Raw genomic sequence first — 20,553 nt, 5'->3', positions numbered from 1 at the left:
ACCCACACACACACCCCGTCACCCACACACACACCCCGTCACCCACACACACCCCGTCACCCATACCCACCCCGTCACCCACACACACCCCGTCACCCACACCGTCACCCACACACACACCCCGTCACCCACACACACCCCGTCCCCCACACACACACCCCGTCACCCATACCCACACCCCGTCACCCACACACACACCCCGTCACCCATACCCACCCCCGTCACCCACACACACACCCCGTCACCCACACACACCCCGTCACCCACACACACACCCCGTCACCCACACCTCGTCACCCATACCCACCCCCGTCACCCACACACACCCCGTCACCCACACACACCCCGTCACCCACACACACACCCCGTCATCCACACACACCCCGTCACCCACACACACACCCCGTCACCCATACCCACCTACACTCTGCGAGCGAGACGCGGGCGGTGGTGGCGGTGGGGACGCCGCGCCGATCGCGAGCGGCCGCCACTGTCGCTCTCAACGCCAAAATAACGACCACGAACTACGACAACAACAACAGCAGCAGCAGCAAACCACTGGAATCTAATCGCCAATTAAATCGCAACTTCACTCTCACACACACACAAATGTACCAATTAAAAACAACGAACGACGAGGAGGAGGAGGTTACGTTGACAATATATAACAATATATAACGCTTCACGCACGGCTGCCCGACTTCGCCAAGCGGATTTTGAACTCGGACAGACGTGTTCTTCCCACGCACGCCTCCTCCTCTACCTCCCCCACACACTCACGGTCTCTCTAACCCTCGTCTAGCACACAATGGCTTTGAGACATTAGCACGTCACAAAGCCATTAAGCGGCTTGGCGATCTACGCTGGCGAGTTAAATCTGGCGGGGGTTGTTTGTTACCAAGTGAGCTGGCCGGATACCTGGCAGCGCCGCTCAGCCGCCGAACCCGGAGTCCCAGGGCCCCTCTCCTGCGTGGGGGGTGGTGGTGGTGGTGCTGTGCCGTGGGGGGTGGTGGTGCTGTGCCGTGGGGGGTGATGGTGGTGGTGCTGTGCCGTGGGGGGTGGTGGTGGTGGTGCTGTGCCGTGGGGGGTGGTGGTGGTGCTGTGCCGTGGGGGGTGGTGGTGGTGGTGCTGTGCCGTGGGGGGTGGTGGTGGTGGTGCTGTGCCGTGGGGGGTGGTGGTGGTGGTGCTGTGCCGTGGGGGGTGGTGGTGCTGTGCCGTGGGGGGTGGTGGTGGTGGTGCTGTGCCGTGGGGGGTGGTGGTGGTGGTGCTGTGCCGTGGGGGGTGGTGGTGGTGGTGCTGTGCCGTGGGGGGTGGTGGTGGTGGTGGTGCTGTGCCGTGGGGTGGTGGTGGTGCTGTGCCGTGGGGGGTGGTGGTGGTGCTGTGCCGTGGGGGGTGGTGGTGGTGGTGCTGTGCCGTGGGGTGGTGGTGGTGGTGGTGTGCCGTGGGGGGTGGTGGTGGTGTGCCGTGGGGGATGGTGGTGGTGTTGCTGTGCCGTGGGGGGTGGTGGTGGTGGTGCTGTGCCGTGGGGGGTGGTGGTGGTGTGCCGTGGGGGGTGGTGGTGCTGTGCCGTGGGGGGTGGTGGTGTGCCGTGGGGGGTGGTGGTGGTGGTGCTGTGCCGTGGGGGGTGGTGGTGGTGCTGTGCCGACACGAGCCGCTATACCAGACGTGGGCAAAGTGCGGCCCGTTGGGCTTTTTAATCCGGCCCGCCGAACTTGTCCAAATATCATTATTATTATTAAATTAAAATTTCCCCTTCTCCTGTAATGCCCCCCCCCCCCCCCATTTCCCCATTAGATGGCGCACTTTGACCGGGAGTTACGACATGTTTTTGTATTGTTCATGTTCGTGCAATTTGTTAAATTGCCCTGCAAATAAATGATTTCGCTACCTGTTAAAGGCCAAATCCTTTCATGTAATGATTTTTACATGTAATTTATATTAGTTCGCACAAACACTCCATCCATCTCTGTTCCTGGCCCGGCCCCTTTGTCAAATTTTAGAACCCATTGTGGCCCGCGAGTCAAAACAATTTGCCCACCCCTGCGCTATTAAAAGATGTTTTCTTGTTCATGTTTTTGTTGTTTTTGTTTGTTGCGGTTGCATCCGATTCAAGAGTCCAATGGCTCACAGGGCTATACCAAAATGAATGGAACTGAACTGTAAGCTGCGACCTATGTCGGGGGTGTTCCAAGACTTACTTTTCGGCTCTACACAAACCCTCTTGACTTATTGTGTTCTAACGCGTTCGTGCGATTAGATGGACGTAGGATTGTTGCATTTAGGATTGCACTCTCGTCGTAGTGCCTTACGCCGATCATCCCTTAGTCCAAGCCAGCCAAGCTTGGCAGCGTTCCGGAGAATCGAGTGAGAAATTAAGCCCCGAGTGTGAGTGTGGGATTAGTGTGGAAAGGCGAGGGGAAGGCGTATGACGCCCCCCCCCCCTCCCCCCACACACACACTTCATAAGTTTATTTACGAGGGGGTTAAGGCACCCTCAGTAGGCTTCGTGGATACCCTTGAGCAGCTCCACACAGGCCAACGATATTGAAAATGTAAATCGTTCCCACGCGCGGAAGAGCTCGGCTGAGTTATTGATTTGGAAGCTTTATTCACTTCACATCAGCATTTGACAGCCTTGCCCAGTTTGAATTTGCTACGTGGACAAGACAAAAACGAAATGTGCACGTGTGTATTGACGTATACAGTGAAACCTCGGATTGCGAGTAACTTGGTCTGCGAGTGTTTTGCAAGACGAGCAAAATGTTTTAAATAGTAATTTGATAAACGAGCGATGTCTTGCAATACGAGCATGACGTGAACAGCATAACGCTTTGTCTGCCGAGCGTCACGTGGTCACAACTGAGACAATGGTTCTTCTCTCTCTCTCTGCGGGATTCTGGGTAATCATCTCCCATGCTCGGTCTCAGTCGGCGTGCTGTGTTGTGACCACGTGCATACTGTTTACTACAGTACTATAGTGTTGTGACCACGTGTATACTGTTTACTACAGTACTATAGTGTTGTGACCACGTGTATACTGTTTACTACAGTACTATAGTGTTGTGACCACGTGTATACTGTTTACTATAGTACTGTAGTGTTGTGACCACGTGTATACTGTTTACTACAGTACCATATTGTTGTGACCACGTGTATACTGTTTACTAAAGTACTATAGTGTTGTGACCACGTGTATACTGTTGACTACAGTACTATAGTGTTGTGACCACGTGTATACTGTTTACTATAGTACTATAGTGTTGTGACCACGTGTATACTGTTTACTACAGTACTATAGTGTTGTGACCACGTGTATACTGTTTACTATAGTACTGTAGTGTTGTGACCACGTGTATACTGTTTACTACAGTACTATAGTGTTGTGACCACGTGTATACTGTTTACTACAGTACTATAGTGTTGTGACCACGTGTATACTGTTTACTACAGTACTATTGTGTTGTGACCACGTGTATACTGTTTACTACAGTGCTATAGTGTTGTGACCACGTGTATACTGTTTACTACAGTACTATAGTGTTGTGACCACGTGTATACTGTTTACTACAGTACTATAGTGTTGTGACCACGTGTATACTGTTTACTACAGTACTATAGTGTTGTGACCACGTGTATACTGTTTACTACAGTACTATAGTGTTGTGACCACGTGTATACTGTTTACTATGGTACTGTAGTGTTGTGACCACGTGTATACTGTTTACTACAGTACTATAGTGTTGTGACCACGTGTATACTGTTTACTACAGTACCAGCGTTGTGACCACGTGTATACTGTTTACTACAGTACCAGTGTTGTAACCACGTGTATACTGTTTACTACAGTACTATAGTGTTGTGACCACGTGTATAGTTTACTACAGTACTATAGTGTTGTGACCACGTGTGTACTGTTTACTATAGTACTATAGTGTTGTGACCACGTGTATACTGTTTACTACAGTACTATAGTGTTGTGACCACGTGTATACTGTTTACTACAGTACTATAGTGTTGTGACCACGTGTATACTGTTTACTACAGTACTATAGTGTTGTGACCACGTGTATACTGTTTACTACAGTACTATAGTGTTGTGACCACGTGTATACTGTTTACTACAGTACTATAGTGTTGTGACCACGTGTATACTGTTTACTACAGTACTATAGTGTTGTGACCACGTGTATACTGTTTACTACAGTACTGTAGTGTTGTGACCACGTGTGTGCGTAAAGCATTTTTTATTGTGTCCAAGTGTAGTGACTGTTCTTTAGTAACTGTACTGCAAGTGAAAGTCGTCCTACACAATAACCCCCTCCTCTCTCTCGTCTGCCTCACACCAGCCACGATTAAATGTAATTAATACATTGGATTACTTTATAGAAATTTTAAATAGTAAAACTATAAAAACATATATTTTGTATTAATCATTTTTATATGAATACAGTATTTTTGGGTTGTGGAACGAATCATCTTGAGTTTCCATTATTTCTCATGGGGAAATTCGCTTTTGATATACGAGTGCTTTGGATAACGAGCACGTTTCCTGGAACGAATTATGCTCGCAATCCAAGGTTTCGCTGTATACGTCTCTCCACCTTTGGTTTTCATCCAGTGGCACGGCCGATGAAAACGTAAAAGGATGAAAACGTAAAAGGATGAACGTGCGAGACTCGACGGTTGGGCTAGTGAGACGTAAAGTAGGTCTCTCGAGATTCTCAGGGTTCGCTCAGCGATGGGTCCCCGGCTTTGGAAACCGCGTGGCTGTGACATTCACGGCGGGACAGCGAAAACAAAACAAAAAACCCCACCCGCAGTAACGACGACGACGACATATCAAAGAAATCTGGCATGCGGTAAAATTAATAGGACGTGACGCAGCATCGCGACGCGCACAGCGGAGTGGCTTGTGCTTGCTGCTTTGCTGGGTTGTTTTTTTTGTGTTGGGTTAACAAAGAGGTCGCTCAGAATAACGTGGGGGGGGGGGGGGTTCAGTAGTTGGCCGAGGAACGTCTTTCCAAATTAATGAGCGGCGAAACTGCCACTGTTGCGTACAGTAATTATGAAGGGTGCAGCAATTCCACCCTCCAGCCGATTGAGGAATCGTCCAAAAAAAACAGGGTCCACAATTAGAATCTAAAATTTTACTGGTAGGAACGAAGTTGTAAACTGAGTGTACCAGCCTGCAATAGATTAATGTGTCCGTCCCCTTTCAATACTTTAACGAAGTGAAAAATTCCAATGTTCCTACCAGCCCACCCTGCAGGGACCTGTTAAAAAAAAATTGGCGCTTGGATTGTCTCTCTCGTAATTATCCGTTCTCTTATGTATGTTGAACTTATTCTTAGTTTTTTCGGTAAAGTCACGTTGAAGAGAAACAACAAAATAACAAAATATATATAAAACAATAAAAAATTCTCACGACGTTTCGACCATAACTCAAACGGTCATCATCAGGTGTGTCGGTTTGCATATATTTTGTTATTTTGTTGTTTCTCTTCAACGTGACTTTACCGAAAAAACTAAGAATATGAATTACTGCAGTCACGAAAGCTTTAAATCAAAATTTATGTTGAACTTCTTTCGCACCGTACGTAGCCAACCGTGCTAATCGGAGGTGCGGTGGAAGGACAACAAACTAAACACACGGTACAGCAGACTCACCCTACTCGGAGCCACAGACACAACCACGGGGCGGGACAGGAGGAAGAGTCTGGTCGCGTGAAGCGGACAGGAGGATGAGGCCAAGGGTCGTTCGTTGTCGATCCAGATCTTCTCGTTATACACGGGAGTTATTCCCAAAGCTTTTTAGGTCGTGTGGGTTGTTTGACCATATTTCACCACGCTGGTCAGTGCGGGCTGGTGAAGAGGAGCGAGCACAGGCGGTACCGGTTCAGATATTACTCTCGTCACTGATGATAACCACGGTCGAGGATCAAATCCAGGCGACTGGGTTCATAGCGCAGCGAGATGAAGCTGCCAGCAAAGTCAGCGAAGTAAAGAGAGAACACGAAGCAAGCGTGTGCATTTTGTAGATAGGAACACGCGTTATGTGGCTAGGATTTCGTATGCATTGGTGGTGCCTGGCTGTGATCCAACCGCTGAGGAATGGGGTTGGTGGGTGATGAAGAGATCACGTGTGCGAAAAACCAACTTGAAGGCCAGCGGTGGTGTAATGTTTAGCGTACTGCGCTTCAAGCCTGGTGATCTAGGTTCAATCACCGAACATGGCAAAAATCAGTGGCCAGTAGGATCTTAACCTGTCAAGTGGCTCCGCCATGTCGACTCAGCCTTAAATGAGCAGCTTGTGCGGCGTGTAAACAACAGAACTGGGGAGAGGAGGTCTGCCGGGCCTGGTGCTGGCCACGCTATCCTGTACCATGCTGACCTTAACAGCTGCCCATTACAGCTGCGGAGCAGAGTCGCAAAGGCCCAAAACATCAAGCGGCCAGTAACAAACAGCACCATCACATTTGTAATAGGTAAGCGTGAACACATTTTAATTAGGCAAGGTTAAACCCCAACAGGCTATCAACAGGCTACACAGACTACCTTTGTCTTTGCAGGGCGGCGAGGTGCCTGCGAGCCCAAAAACAGAAAGTAGCTCACTGATAACCCACATCGAATGTCGTGAAAGAGCTCCCTCCACCAACACGGAGGATATCGTCAAACTTCCCAAAACTCCACCCCACCGGCTACAGCGTCGTACGACTCAGGGTAATCAGGGGACTTATGTTGTTGGCTCTGTCCTCGTGCCTGCATTGCAGCTGAAGGCCCCTCGCACGTTCCCTCCGGGGCCCCACGAACGCGAGAGGCGCCCGCGTGCGTGGAACGCGGCGAGCGCAGTTTCGCGAGTCCATGCCGATTGACAGCCGGGTGGCAGGTGCCGATCGACGAGAGGCGTCAAGAGCTCCGGCGCGGCAATGCTCCCCGGGGGCCATGGGGAAGAGCTCACGCTGCTGGCTGTGTGGCAGAGCCTTCGCCACCATTGCGGAGTAGCATCCAAGAGAGGGCAGCCAAGCCAACTGCACCGACAAACCAACAACACCTACACACCAACCACCAACAACAACCACACACCAACCACACCTACACACCAACCACCAACAATACCCACAAACCAACCACACCCACTAATCAACCACACCTACACACCAACCACACCGACACACCACCAACAACACCCACAAGCCAACCACACCTACACACCAACCACACCCACAAACCAACCACACCCACAAACCGACCACACCCACAAACCAACTACCAACCACACCCACAAACCAACCACACCGACAAACCAACAACACCCACTAACCAACCACACCTACACACCAACCACACCGACACACCAACCACCAACAACACCCACAAACCAACCACACCTACACACCAACCACTAACAACACCCACAAACCAACCACACCCACAAACCAACAACACCCACTAACCAACCACACCTACACACCAACCACACCGACACACCAACCACGAACAACACCCACAAACCAACCACACCTAAACACCAACCACTAACAACACCCACAAACCAACCACACCCACAAACCGACCACACCTACACACCAACCACCAACAACCACAAACCAACCACACTAACACACCAACCACCAACCACACCCACAAACCAACTACCAACCACACCCACAAACCAACCACACTCACAAACAGACCACCAAACACACTCACAAAACAACCACACCCACAAACCAACCACCAACCACACCCACAAAACAACCACACTGACAAGCCAACCACCAACCACACTCATAAACCAACCACACCAACAAAACAACCACACCCACAAACCAACCACACCCACAAAAAAACCACACCCACAAACCAACCACCAACCACACCCATAAACCAACCACACCCACAAACCAACCACACCCACAAAAAAACCACACCCACAAACCAACCACCAACCACTCCCATAAACCAACCACACCCACAAACCAACCACACCCACAAACCAACCACCAACCACACCGACAAAACAACCACACTGACAAGCCAACCACCAACCACACCCACAAACCAACCACACCCACAAAACAACCACACCCACAAACCAACCACCAACCACACCCACAAAACCACACCCACAAAACAACCACACTGACAAGCCAACCACCAACCACACCCATAAACCAACCACACCCACAAATCAACCACCAACCACACCGACAAAACAACCGCCAACCAGACCGATGCAACCGACCTCACAACGGTACCGATGCTCATCTTGAGCGGCACAGCAGTTTGAGACGAAAACCTCAAGTCAGGGGGATGTGAGCTAAGAACCCGGTTGGGGGTTAACTCCTCTCGCCGTCCCTCTGGGACCCGCGAGTAACGCTCTGTGAGAGGTCAACAGCGATCGTCTGATCTTATGCTGCCCTTGAAGCTCCCGTCTTAAGTTGTGCCGGTGTCCCGATGTTATCAGCCACTCTCAGTTTTTGCCATCCTCTTTTCTGCTCTACGTCCACCCTCCTTGCTACAATAATTATTTCTCTACTAATGCCATCCCTGTGTGGGTTGCTAACACGGTGCAAGGGTCAGCACGCTGGACTTGCAGTCAAGAGGTCGCCCGTTCAATTTCGTCTCCTGGCAAATTGTTCAAATGTCTTAATTCCACCCTCCCCCCCCTCCAAGATTGTATGTGGTGGGATAAAGTGTGGGTGCTCTCACATCTTCCAAGATGTCTGGAAAGTGTGGAAGAATAGGCCAAACCCCCAGCAGTTGTGTGAACAAGCCATCACAGGGCTGCACCGCGTTTTGCTTTTTAGTTATTTTTTTTTTATTTCAACGTTTGGTGAAACATTCTGGTCAGTAGTTCATTACTCATGGGTGGCCTTTTTCAGTTTTCTACTCCGTTCAAGGGCCTGTGGGTAAACCCTTGAGCAGATGTTGACGGTGAAGAGCACTTGTGGAGGCTGACTGCTTTACGTACGAGGCATTTCGTGCCTCTGCATAGCAACGGCGAGTCGATGGGGGGGCAGCGGACACTGCTGATAGAGCTGGCGTGAGAAGGACTTTTATTCCGACGGGCGCCAGTCCCCCTTGACCCGACTGGTGCCTTGAGCTGAGCGCCGTTCACACTGGCTCGGCTAAATTTAGTGCGGTAATGAGCTGAGCTGTAAAAACCAATCAGTTTAAAAAAAGAACCTTGCTCCACTTACTCTGCTCAATCCGAGCGGCTTTTTTTTTCAGCGCCGGAGCTGAAAAGTTCACTAAATGCCCGATTCACGTTGAAAGTGCTCTGATTTTCTCCAGCTCTTCCCATTAGACCAGTCACGGACGTTTGAACGGAAAGGACATTCTGCTACGGAGCTCTGTGCCGAGGGTAAACAAGGATGCACGCCTTCAAGGGGCTGCTGCGCCATTTGGAACAGCAACACAAACACTTGTAGGCAATGCCAACGCTGACAAGAGATGAGAAAGTGCTATTGTCAGAGACTGTTAAAAACAACATTTTTCATGCAAGACGGGAAATGTACCTTCTATGGGTGATATGTTACAAGAAATGCAAGGCACAATAAATGGTTCTCAACCACTGCATCTTACAGAAGGGTGCAGGCTGCAGCATGGATACCATGCAGGATACATTTTAAATTTGGGCGAGGGACTCCAGAGCCTTGTTGCGGCATAACAACTCACCAACACGCAATATAAAACACGTGCCTTGCTAACGAAGAACACACTGATACACATGCAACACGTGCCTTGCTAACGAAGAACACACTGATACACATGCAACACGTGCCTTGAACACACTGATACACATGCAACACGTGTCTTGCTAACGCAGAACACACTGATACACATGCAACACGTGCCTTGCTAACGAAGAACACACTGATACACATGTAACACGTGCCTTGCTAACACAGAACACACTGATACACATGCAACACGTGTCTTGCTAACGCAGAACACACTGATACACATGCAACACGTGCCTTGCTAACACAGAACACACTGATACACATGCAACACGTGTCTTGCTAACGCAGAACACACTGATACACATGCAACACGTGCCTTGCTAACGCAGAACACACTGATACACATGTAACACGTGCCTTGCTAACACAGAACACACTGATACACATGCAACACGTGCCTTGCTAACGCAGAACACACTGATACACATGTAACACGTGCCTTGCTAACACAGATACACATGCAACTCGTGCCTTGAACACACTGATACACATGCAACACGTGCCTTGCTAACGCAGAACACACTGATACACATGCAACACGTGCCTTACTAACGCAGAACAGACACACATGCAACACGTGCCTTGAACACACGGATACACATGCAACACGTGCCTTGCTAACACAGAACACACTGATACACATGCAACACGTGCCTTGCTAACACAGAACACACTGATACACATGCAATACGTGCCTTGCTAACGCAGAACACACTGATACACATGCAACACGTGCCTTGCTAACACAGAACACACTGATACACATGCAACACGTGCCTTGCTAACACAGAACACACTGATACACATGCAATACGTGCCTTGCTAATGCAGAACACACTGATACACATGCAACACGTGCCTTGCTAACACAGAACACACTGATACACATGCAACACGTGCCTTGCTAACACACAAAGACAAAGATCCCCCGTGTAGCCTTAATAGACTGTAGGGGCAAGTGCTGTTAGCGAGCACCTATGAAGGCCGGAACGGTACACGAGGGGGTGGGTGCCCAGCACCACGCCCGACCGCCTTTGTCTCCCTAGTGGCAATGTTTACACACTGCACCAGGTACTCATTTGAGGCTGAGTCGACCTAGGGGAGGCCCGGGACCGATTCAGATAATCGTCACTGGTATTGGCCGTGAGCGGGAATCGAACCCGGTGCGCCAGGTTTATAGCGCAGCGCGCTAAACGCTACACTAGCGCTCCCCCTCTAACACACAACACACTGATACACATGCAACACGTGCCTTGCTAACGCAGAACACACTGATACACATGCAACACGTGCCTTGCTAACACCTCATTGACTAAAGGTGTCGACGTGTCATCTCTGTGTGCTCTTCGTAACCTTGATTGGAAACATGACGCGAGCATGGATCCACGGCTCACAATCAAGGAAAACAAACAGACGAAGGTAATGCGATGCCCTTCCCCTCACAATGCCAACGCTAATCTGACGACCGTTTCCCCCCTCCGCCCGCTGCCGCTCGCCCACGCCACGGCTGAGCCTGATCAGCGCGGGCCTCCCGCACGTCACCGCACGCGGCTTAAACGAGGGCCGATGCGTCGCGCCGTCTCACGCGCCGCCGTCGTCGGCTCGAGCAACGCAGCCGGCACGGCCTCGTTTTCCGCTCGCCGCTACCGAACAATCGGCGTCAACGCCGGGGATGGAGGGCGAGTCGACGCGCCGAGAGAGGGCCCGGCGGCTCGCGGGGACGACCGCTCGCCACCACCGCCATCGCTGTCGCCACGGAGCTGCACGCGCGTGCAAGAAGAGTTGTTCGCACGAGCGACTGCTGCTGCGGTGCTGCTAAACCACGTGGCTGTGCGGTCCTCACCGACGCCGCACGCTGGGTTTGCACTGCAGGCCACGTGACTTTGTTCACCGGTTACTCGACCGGGTGGGTCACTGACAGCGTGCTACGCATTAACAATCACGGTTGTTATCCCTTTGGAAAAAAAAAAAAAAAAAAAAAAAATCACGACGTTTCGGCCACAACACAAGTGGCCTTCATCAGGTGAAGGGACTGGACTGTCCAGAAGACGAATAGAACCAAAGAGTATGGATCCTTGCAGTCACGAAAGCTTCAAATCTAGAATTGTTATCCCTTTGTCAACCCACTGCTGGATGATGGCGTGCCTCTCCACGCCGTGTCCTTCATGGGAGGTGTTTGACCATAGTTTACCACGATGCTCAATGCAGGTTGGTGAAGTGCTGCTGCTGTGATTCACGTAAAAAAACAATTTCCGAATGAACGGGAGGGGGCATAACGCCGCTCTTTGTCTGTTTTCCCTTTTTCAGAAGCTGCCACAAGATGGTAGCAGAGACGCCCCAGAGACCAAACATCCTGCCCACAAAGCGTGAAATACCGGCCCCGACCACAGGAGGGCATCGCCGAGTCCCGACAAGAGCCAGGACCGGCTGTGACGGATGTGAACGATCCGGGAAGACTCACGAAATATTCCCCCACGACAGTTGCCACCTGTCCTGGGAAAAGCCAGGGCAGGTGGCAACTGTCGCGCGCGCTCGCTTGCCCGTCTCACCTGGTGGCCCAGAAGTAGTGCAGGTGGTTCCAGCGGTCCTCCGTGCGTCCGAGCCTGTCGCTGATCTCGGCGGCGCGCGTCGCTCCGCACGCCGCCACCAGCTGGTTGCCGAACGCCTGCAGCCGGGCCCAGCAGTCGCCCGCCGCCTCCACCTCGTCCTTGCACTCCTGGCGCGGAGCGCACGGCAAAACGCACGGCGGCAGCAGCAGCAGCATCAGCACCAGCAGATCACGGCTCTGCAGATTCTGCAGATTGTCACGTTTAACGCTTCCATGTTAAGGGTGAAAGTGCCGACGCATTAAATCTGTCCGTCTGTCTGTCTGTGTTCCACTCTATAACTTTTAAATGTAATTAAAATTGTCCAAACATCCCCAAGGATATTGCTTGATATTGTTTTTTTCCATTATTGATGATTTCCATCTCAGGTTGAAGGTATTAGCTCTCTGCCTGTAACAAGAGGGAGGGGGCACGATAACCCTCATAAAGACGATTCGATACGAACGAGACTTAAGTATTGCATTGTGTGGCTATTAGCGGGATCAAAAACGACTTTTCGAAAAGCGCAAATGCATTTGTCCCCTGATAGCTACGTGTCGGCTTCAGCACTGCTAATTCAATACTTCCCAAGACAAATACAATGTCTGCAATAGGCCCTTGCAGTGACGCAAGTGACCTGGCTGAATGCTGATGTGTTTCCTGCTCGAGATAAGTGGATAGGGCCCTCAGGAGGGGACAGGTTCCCCTGGAGGGTGAAGCCGATGAGCAAACGACCGGGAATGGGACCGATCTCATCAAATATCTAAAGCTAGGCTGCGTTGAGCCTGGAGAGTGTTTCTACGGACGACCACCATGTACAACGGGTGTTACAGGCTGTGGGGCCGTATGCTGTGCACAGCAGCAACATCCATCGTTGCACCGTTAATCTATATCCCCGCCGGCACAAACTCACGCTGACCAGCGTGGTGAAGTGTGGTCAAAATGAGCCCTCCTGGCCAGACCCGCAGGGCGTAGGGAGGCCCACGTCCGGGGGCCTCACCTTCTCGAGCCAGCCCAGCATCTCCTCCAGGCTGCCCTCGCCTCCACGCGACACCGCCTGCTCCAGGCGCACGAGCCACTCGCAGAGCCGCGAGTCGCGCCTCACGAACGTCTCCCACTCCTCGTGCCGCTCCGACGCGCAGCGCGACAGCCGGCTCACCTGCACGCCCCCGCGGGCATACACGCGCGCAGAGTTGTCACGAGCGCGTGCGTGGCACTGGTGGTCACCCCTCGGGGGCACTCGAAGTAATTTTTTTCTCAAACGAGGATTCATTTCCTATTTACAAAGATGACCCAGTGGTGGAAATGTCCCGTCCCTGCGGCAGGGGCGAGTCTATTTGTAAGAAAACCGATGATGAATTTCCCACAAAGTGGTACTCGTTAAATCTTTGTTGTTCTTCCCCCGCACCTCCGATTAGCACGGTTGGTCATGTACGGTGCGAAATAAGTTCGACATACTGACGTTGACGCGGGATGATGGGGCGAGTCAACCCCTAAATAGGATTTCCGTGCTCTACCTTTGAGCCACCTGGCTGGATGCCATCGGCAAAAAACTCTGCGCAAGATGACAGAACAGATGTAGACGAGAGATAGAGGTGTAGTGTTACAAGAGAATTGTAGACAAAGATTTAGTGAGATGAGAGAAAATAAATGCAGATATGATAGGGATGAAAGGGACTAATTAGAAGTTTAGATTGGCTGATTATGTTTATAGTATAATTCGAATTTGAGCTAATGCACTTCCTTGAGCTGCTTGGAGCACTAGGCATTTGCTTGGCCGGCCAGGAACTTCCTCTTCAACCGAATAGGAAGCTCCCAGGATGTGGAACACAACGTTGGACACGACGCCAAACGTCATGCGGCGCGACCCCGAAAACCCGACGGATTCAGAACGCCGGAACGCTCTTTCCTGCCGCCTGCCGCGGGGGTGTGGCCCCTCACCTGGTCCTGCAGGTCGGCCCACTGCCAGCGCACGCCGGCCACGCGGGCCTCCGTCAGCGCGCGGTCCTCGTCCGACGCCGGCAGCTCCAGGGAAGAGCACGGCCCCTCCGGCCCCTCCAACCCCTCCAGCTCCTCGGTGCACTCGCCCACCAGCTGCTCCAGCTCCTGGGCACACGGCGCAGCGTCACGTCTCCGTTGGCCACCGCGCGACACATTCAACGGCAGGCCGGCAAAAGGCGCTCGCGGTGCAGGAAAATCTTTTACTCTCTTGAAATGTTTCAAGAGAGTAATTTTCAACCTTGCTAATTGGCCGTGTCGGGTGTGTGGCGGGTTTAACGACGCATTTATATTTACGAGATCTAACCCAAAAAAATATTTATTACGGATAGTGTTGGTCGCGAAAGCCGACGTGTTAAACTGAAATATTTCACTCTGCTGTTGATTAATACATCGCAAGCACGTGATGACACGGGCACAAACATTGAAAGATAATAATAACTTCATTTAAATATAGCGTCATTCATGCTAATAGCATCCCATAATGCTGTACATTAATAATATATAAAGACCAAATCCCATATACAGCTACTACCAAGCAAATTAAAACCCTACTACCAAGTAATTTTTTTTTTTTAAGATAATGAACACCGTTCGTTCACTGGCGATCCGCCAGTCTCGCCATTACGATGAATGTCGACTTGGCATTCATCGTGCTGAGTCGGCATTCATTGTGCCGAGTCGGCAATCATCATGTTATGATTGGTGTGGTGGCGGTGTTCGTCTCGTCTCCACGCGCACCCTGCACTGCAGCTGCTGCTCCTGCAGCTGCGGTTCCTGTGATGGCAGCAGCAGCAGGAAGAGCCTCTCCTGCAGCAGGGCCTGCTTCTCCAAAGAGCCCTCCAGCACGCACTCCCAGCCCTCCCTCTCCTGCTCGGCCACGCATTCATACACACGCACACAAAGATCCCCCGTATAGCCTTAATAGACCGTCCGAGCAAGTAACCTTTAGCGAACGCACACGTACGTGCACGCACGCAAACAAACGCGCGCGCACATGCACGATAGAGGCAGGGGGGGGGGGGGGAGGGGGTGGGCCTTCAAGAAACTTGCACCATTGTTTAAACTGCCGCGCCGGGAGATGGAACCGGCGACCGCTTGGATCGCGAGCTCAGCGTGCCGAGCCACGGCGTCGCGCCATCGCATTGTGGCAGCATCCGCAACCACAGCAGCCAACGCCGAGTTGCAGAGGAGCCCCGCCGCCGCCGCGGCAATACGTGCGAGGCAAAAAACTCTTGGCCACATTAAGAAGCCGACGATTCAATTAACGGAGCACCCGGACCGCCGCCCAGCAGACGCATCGCAGCAATTACGCGCGATTAATTGATTCTGCGGGGAGGCCACTGCGTGCGATGAGCGCTCTGGCGAGAGTAAACAGGCACACGCGTTTTGCCGCTCGTTTGCGTTCAAAGCGAGCCGCGATTTTAATTAAATGTACAAGACGAGCAATCCGGCTGAATTATTCATTCAGCCAGCTTGGCATGAAAGCGAGGTTTTTTTAGAATTGGCCACGCGTCCTCGCGCATCTTCAGAGGCCCTCCGTTTACCACGGGGGAAGTACGTGGACGGACGCCACGACCACAACAACAGACGTGCGGTTGCAGGAATACCCTGCAGAGCCTGTAGAGTGACGCTCTCCTGGACAGTCAAAGGTCTGGCATTGCCATTGATATAGGAACACACAGTTGAGTACGATTTTGTTGAATGTGTGATAATCATAATTGGGAATGAAAATGATGAAACTCCCTTTAACGTAAATTTCAGATCGTGTCAAAAGTAATCCCACTTAAAATGCTCCCGTTTAAAACAAGTGCGGGGTTTTACCGGACATTTCCTGTGATTCAATCACGATATATTTTTTTGTGGGGTTAGGGTTGCGTAACATGGTCACGTGGTGGTGCTTTCGCTGCTTCTTGGGAAAGTTCGTGGTTCGAGTCCGGCAGGCCACCCTGGCTAACACTGCGGCTGTATCAACCTTTCACAGATCCTGCGATGTAAATCGCCAGAGTAGGCCACTGTGTGCCCGTGTTATGGTCGACATTAAAAAAATTACCTGCAAAAAAAATCTCAATTGAGCTGTGATGTGGCCAGGAGATATCAGCACCACCAGAGCAAGTGGGATTTATCAAAGGGTCGCCCAAATACTTGGCAGACCTAACTGGGGAAAGTATTTGCAAAAAAACATAAACGTGGTATTTCCTGACTGCACGATGGAAAGCGTTACATAATCCACGCGGTGTCTCCGAACTCGATAGGATCGCTGCAGACACCTCTCATTGCTCTGCGCTCCCTGGCCTCTCCCCCCCCCCCCGTCACACACGGCACCTGCAAGCTGCACGTGAGCCGCTGATGAAGGATGTGCAGACGAAGCCCGGCCTGCTTCCACCGTTCGTGTGCGGCAACAACCTCGTGGTGCAGGCGGCCTCGCGCCGCCGGCTCCAGCTGTAGCGCCGCGGCCGCGGCAGCGGCCTCCAGTGCCGTCGCTCGGCCGCCCAGCGTGCGCTGCGTGGCGCGCGTCACGGCCTGCGGCACGCACGGCACGCGGTACGGTGGTGGATGGGGCGGGGTGCAGAGGGAATCGTTCATGGGTCGGGGATTTCACCTCCAGTGCCAAGACCCCGGGGTTTGATTTATCACCGAATATCTCTGCGGATCGCTGCTGGAAAGGCTGAAATAGGTGGCACGTGACCCGAGTAGCCACAGCCGTCGCGAGAGGTATACTGGACGCGGCATGCCGCGTGCGGATATATTTCCCGGGTCGCTGGTAGGCCAGGTCGGGCACGGCTGAAATTAAGCTGCTGGTCATAGAGTCAATGTTTTGTCAATCCATTTCTGGATGAGGGCCTGTGGATTATGGGAGTTTATTTATCCTTATTTCACCACGTTGGTGAGTGCGCATTTTTGAAGGTGGGGAACATGGACGTGGCAGCATAGTATTGTACAATAATCTATCTTGGTGCGTTTCTCTATGTTGCCCGCGACAGCCAACGACGCCTGTGCTATGCCCAGTGGTCGCCCACGCTAGCACTTTCTAGGCTCACACCTGCTTAAGCTTCCGAGATCTGATGAGATTTGGTGCATTCCCCCCTGATTTCAACAACCCACAGTGATCAGTGTGGTGAAGTATGTTCAAATAACATCCCAGCCTCTCGACCAGCAAGGGGCTGACAAGAGGCCTGTGTGTGTTCCACGTGTAGCTCTAGGGAGGGTTGTATTTACGTATCCGGCACACCACATCTGGTATGTATACCTCTTCCGATGACTGCGGCCACCCGCCACGTGCCTACTGAAAAGGCTGCACGTGTACACGTACCGACGTGTACACGTACGTACGTGCACAGGCACGGGCCACAGGAACAAGTGCGGTTAAGCGGCGGCTGCGGGCCGCCTCCCGTTCCACCTCGCAGCTCTGGGCGGGCCGTACCTCCGTGTCCTCCAGGAGCAGGGCCACCCGCGGATGGGAGAGGCCGGCGCTGCCCCGCTCCAGCTCCGTCACCTCGGCCTCCAGCCGGTGCAGAGCGTCACGCGCGGCAGCGCCCGCCTCAAGGTAGCGGCGCCACGACGCGGCGCGGCGCGCCAGCTCCTCCCTCGCGTGCCGCGTGCGCCGCACCGCGCCGCGCCACACCACAGCCAGCAGCGCCAGCTTGGGCCCGAGCGCCGAGCTACGTGGTGAGATGCGGCACACGTGTGAGCATTAACGGCGGTGCTGCGCTCCATTTGTCTGAGAAATAAAATATCGGTTTGGCTGTCACGTGACGAACATTTCTCTCACGCGGCAGGGAGGGTTGGAAAGTGCTGCCCCCTACGCTGCCATTGGCTGTAGTCTCAATGGTTTTAATAATAATAAGTTAACATATTTTTTTATACTGTATTGCCAAGCACATTAAGATGATTTGTGCAAAGCACTAAATGTACTCGATTTTTATCGTAGATGCGCAGAGTTGCCACGTGTGCACGAGTGTCGGGTCGTCCCTGCGTGTTCTCCTTGCCCAGCGTACCGGTCCGCTGCTCGCCCACTCTCGAGCAGCTCCCGGCCCTCCCGCATGACCTCCTGCACAAGCGCCTGCTGGCTCAGCACCTTCACCAGGAGACACTGAAGAACAACCATCACCACCACCACCGTCGCCCAGTATCAATCGACTGTTAGAATTAACGACCGCGCCGCCAACTCAAAGCCCGATCCCCCCTTCTTAGGATTGCTTCTGCTGCTGCTGTTGATACCATCCTGGAATCTCACCCAGATCCGGAAGGATGCTGCTAGCCAACAGAGTGGATCAACGGGGATGTCCAGAATAAACGCCTCATTCCAAAGCCAGACATTTAACGCACCTCCTGGCTTCGAAATGCCTCGAAGACACTGGTGGAACCATCAACCGCATCAGAACATCAACAGGCCTTCATGAAGCCTGTGGATGTTCTGGTATACACATCTCCTTCATGAATTGAACATTTAAGACACAGGCCGCAGCAGTGCAATTGTGGCTATGCAACCCAAAGTATGGGCCATACAGTAAACCCATAGAAATCCCCCAGAGACGTAGAAACACACAGAGATACACACAAACCCATATAGATACATTCAACACAAGCCACCGTGTGATTGTGGCCAAGCAACCCGAACTTTGGGCCACATTGTGAACCACTGTAGTCTGTGCTCCTTCAACGGAGAAAGACCAAAATTAAAATACCTCTCGCTGAAACCCCTTGTGGCTAACAGACCTCGACATTGGCGTTTCGCTCCTGAACATCTTGCCATCACGCGCAAGAATAGAATAGAATCCACTGCTGGATGAATGATTTCAGAATCCGCCCTCAGGACACAATCGCATCCTGATGAAGTCTCAGCCACGGTCACCACCACCGCCACCGCCACCACCGCCGCAAACCTCCTGCCAAAGGCTTTCACGTCAAAAGAAAATCTACGCATCCTCGCACCTCCACGGTCCTCCGCCGCTCCAGCAGATTGTCGTAGCGCTCCCCGAGCGCCGTCGCGCCGCCGGCGTCGGGACGCTCCCCGTGGCGGTCGAGCGGGGACGAGCGCTCGCCGGTCGTGGCGAGGTCCACGCGAGCGGCCTGCCCGTTCTCCTTGGCGTGGCGGCCGTCCTCCAGGCCGGGAGCCTCCTCCACGTCCAGGCTCTGCTCCATCTCCAGGAGGAGCCTCTTCCAGCACCGGCACTTCTTCACGAAGCTCCGTCGCTGCAGCCACTGACCCTGTTGCTGGCTGCAGAATCGGGGGGGGGGGGGGGGGCGCAGAGATGGTGATGATGATGATGATGCAGGCGGATGCCATCGGGGCAAAGCAACGCGTGAAAAACTTCGCGCGTCACGCCGAACAGCGTGCGGTGACGCGACCCCGAAGACGCATCCCGGAACCGAACGTCGTGAAATGATCCTCGTTTGTTTCTTTTGTGATGGACAAGCGCTGATGTCTCTGTGTTCGACATTGGGGAAAACTACTCATACTGTAGATACTGAACGACTCACCGAGACACGAAGCGCTGCTAGTAATTATGGCTGGGAATTCATTTCAGATCTTCCCTTTCACAGCGCAGTGCGATAACCACCGAAGACAAAGATCCCACCTATAGCTTTAACAGACTGTTGGGGCAAGTGCTGTTAGCGAGCACCTAATTAGGTCAGCAGTGCACACGAGGGGGTGTGTGGCCAGCACCACGCCCGGCCGCCTTTGCCTCCCCGATGTTAACACAACGCACCAGGTACTCATTTGAGACCGAGTCGCCCTAGGGGAGACCCAGGGCCGATTCAGGAAATCGTCACTGGTGTTGGAATCGAACTCGGGTCCCCGGGTTCGTAGGGCGGCGCGCTAACTGCTACACTACCGCTCCCCACACAGCCAACCAGACATACACACACACACAAACAAACAAACCTTGATGTGAGTGCAGCTTGCGAGACTGCGCGGTGCCAGCGCGCGGACAGCGCTCGCAGGTGCTGCGCATCGCTGCCGTCCAGCAGGAGCTGGCGCCCGTCGGCTCGCGCCGCCTCCAGCGCCGGCACCGCCGCCGCCAGACTCAGCAGCTGCAGCTGAAGCGGAATCATCGGGGGGTGCAGGGGGCGGCACCGAGCGGTCAAGGTCACGGCTGTCGCGGTTATTGCCGCTACCGAACCTCAGGGAGCCACTTGGAACCGTTTAATGTGACAGCACAATACTGCCTGTGAGAGAGTCCACGTACGGCCCGCCGGATGAGGGCCTCCCCGCA

General features: G+C 52.8%; 1 protein-coding gene across 3 annotated transcripts in view; it reads right to left on the bottom strand.

The window, feature by feature from the left end:
• LOC116943297 (nesprin-1-like) overlaps positions 1-20,553 on the bottom strand; it is a 97,545-nt gene that overhangs the window by 34,012 nt on the left and 42,980 nt on the right. For all 3 annotated transcript variants that reach the window (XM_032956034.2, XM_032956036.2, XM_032956035.2), the window contains exons 28-36: positions 20,223-20,377; positions 19,268-19,553; positions 18,331-18,425; positions 17,757-17,994; positions 16,658-16,855; positions 15,074-15,202; positions 14,276-14,440; positions 13,335-13,493; positions 12,299-12,465 (exon numbers count right to left, since the gene is read on the bottom strand). In XM_032956034.2, the coding sequence (XP_032811925.2) occupies positions 12,299-12,465; positions 13,335-13,493; positions 14,276-14,440; positions 15,074-15,202; positions 16,658-16,855; positions 17,757-17,994; positions 18,331-18,425; positions 19,268-19,553; positions 20,223-20,377 (1,592 nt within the window). The remainder of the gene's footprint in view (positions 1-12,298; positions 12,466-13,334; positions 13,494-14,275; positions 14,441-15,073; positions 15,203-16,657; positions 16,856-17,756; positions 17,995-18,330; positions 18,426-19,267; positions 19,554-20,222; positions 20,378-20,553) is intronic.

This window comes from Petromyzon marinus, chromosome 17 (assembly GCF_048934315.1).
Source record: "Petromyzon marinus isolate PM22_M1 ecotype Great Lakes invasive population chromosome 17, UKy_Petmar_22M1.pri1.0, whole genome shotgun sequence".
Taxonomy (NCBI): domain Eukaryota; kingdom Metazoa; phylum Chordata; class Hyperoartia; order Petromyzontiformes; family Petromyzontidae; genus Petromyzon; species Petromyzon marinus.
The sequence above is the reverse complement of the archived record's forward strand: the minus strand, read 5'-3'. Positions and strand labels throughout refer to the sequence as shown.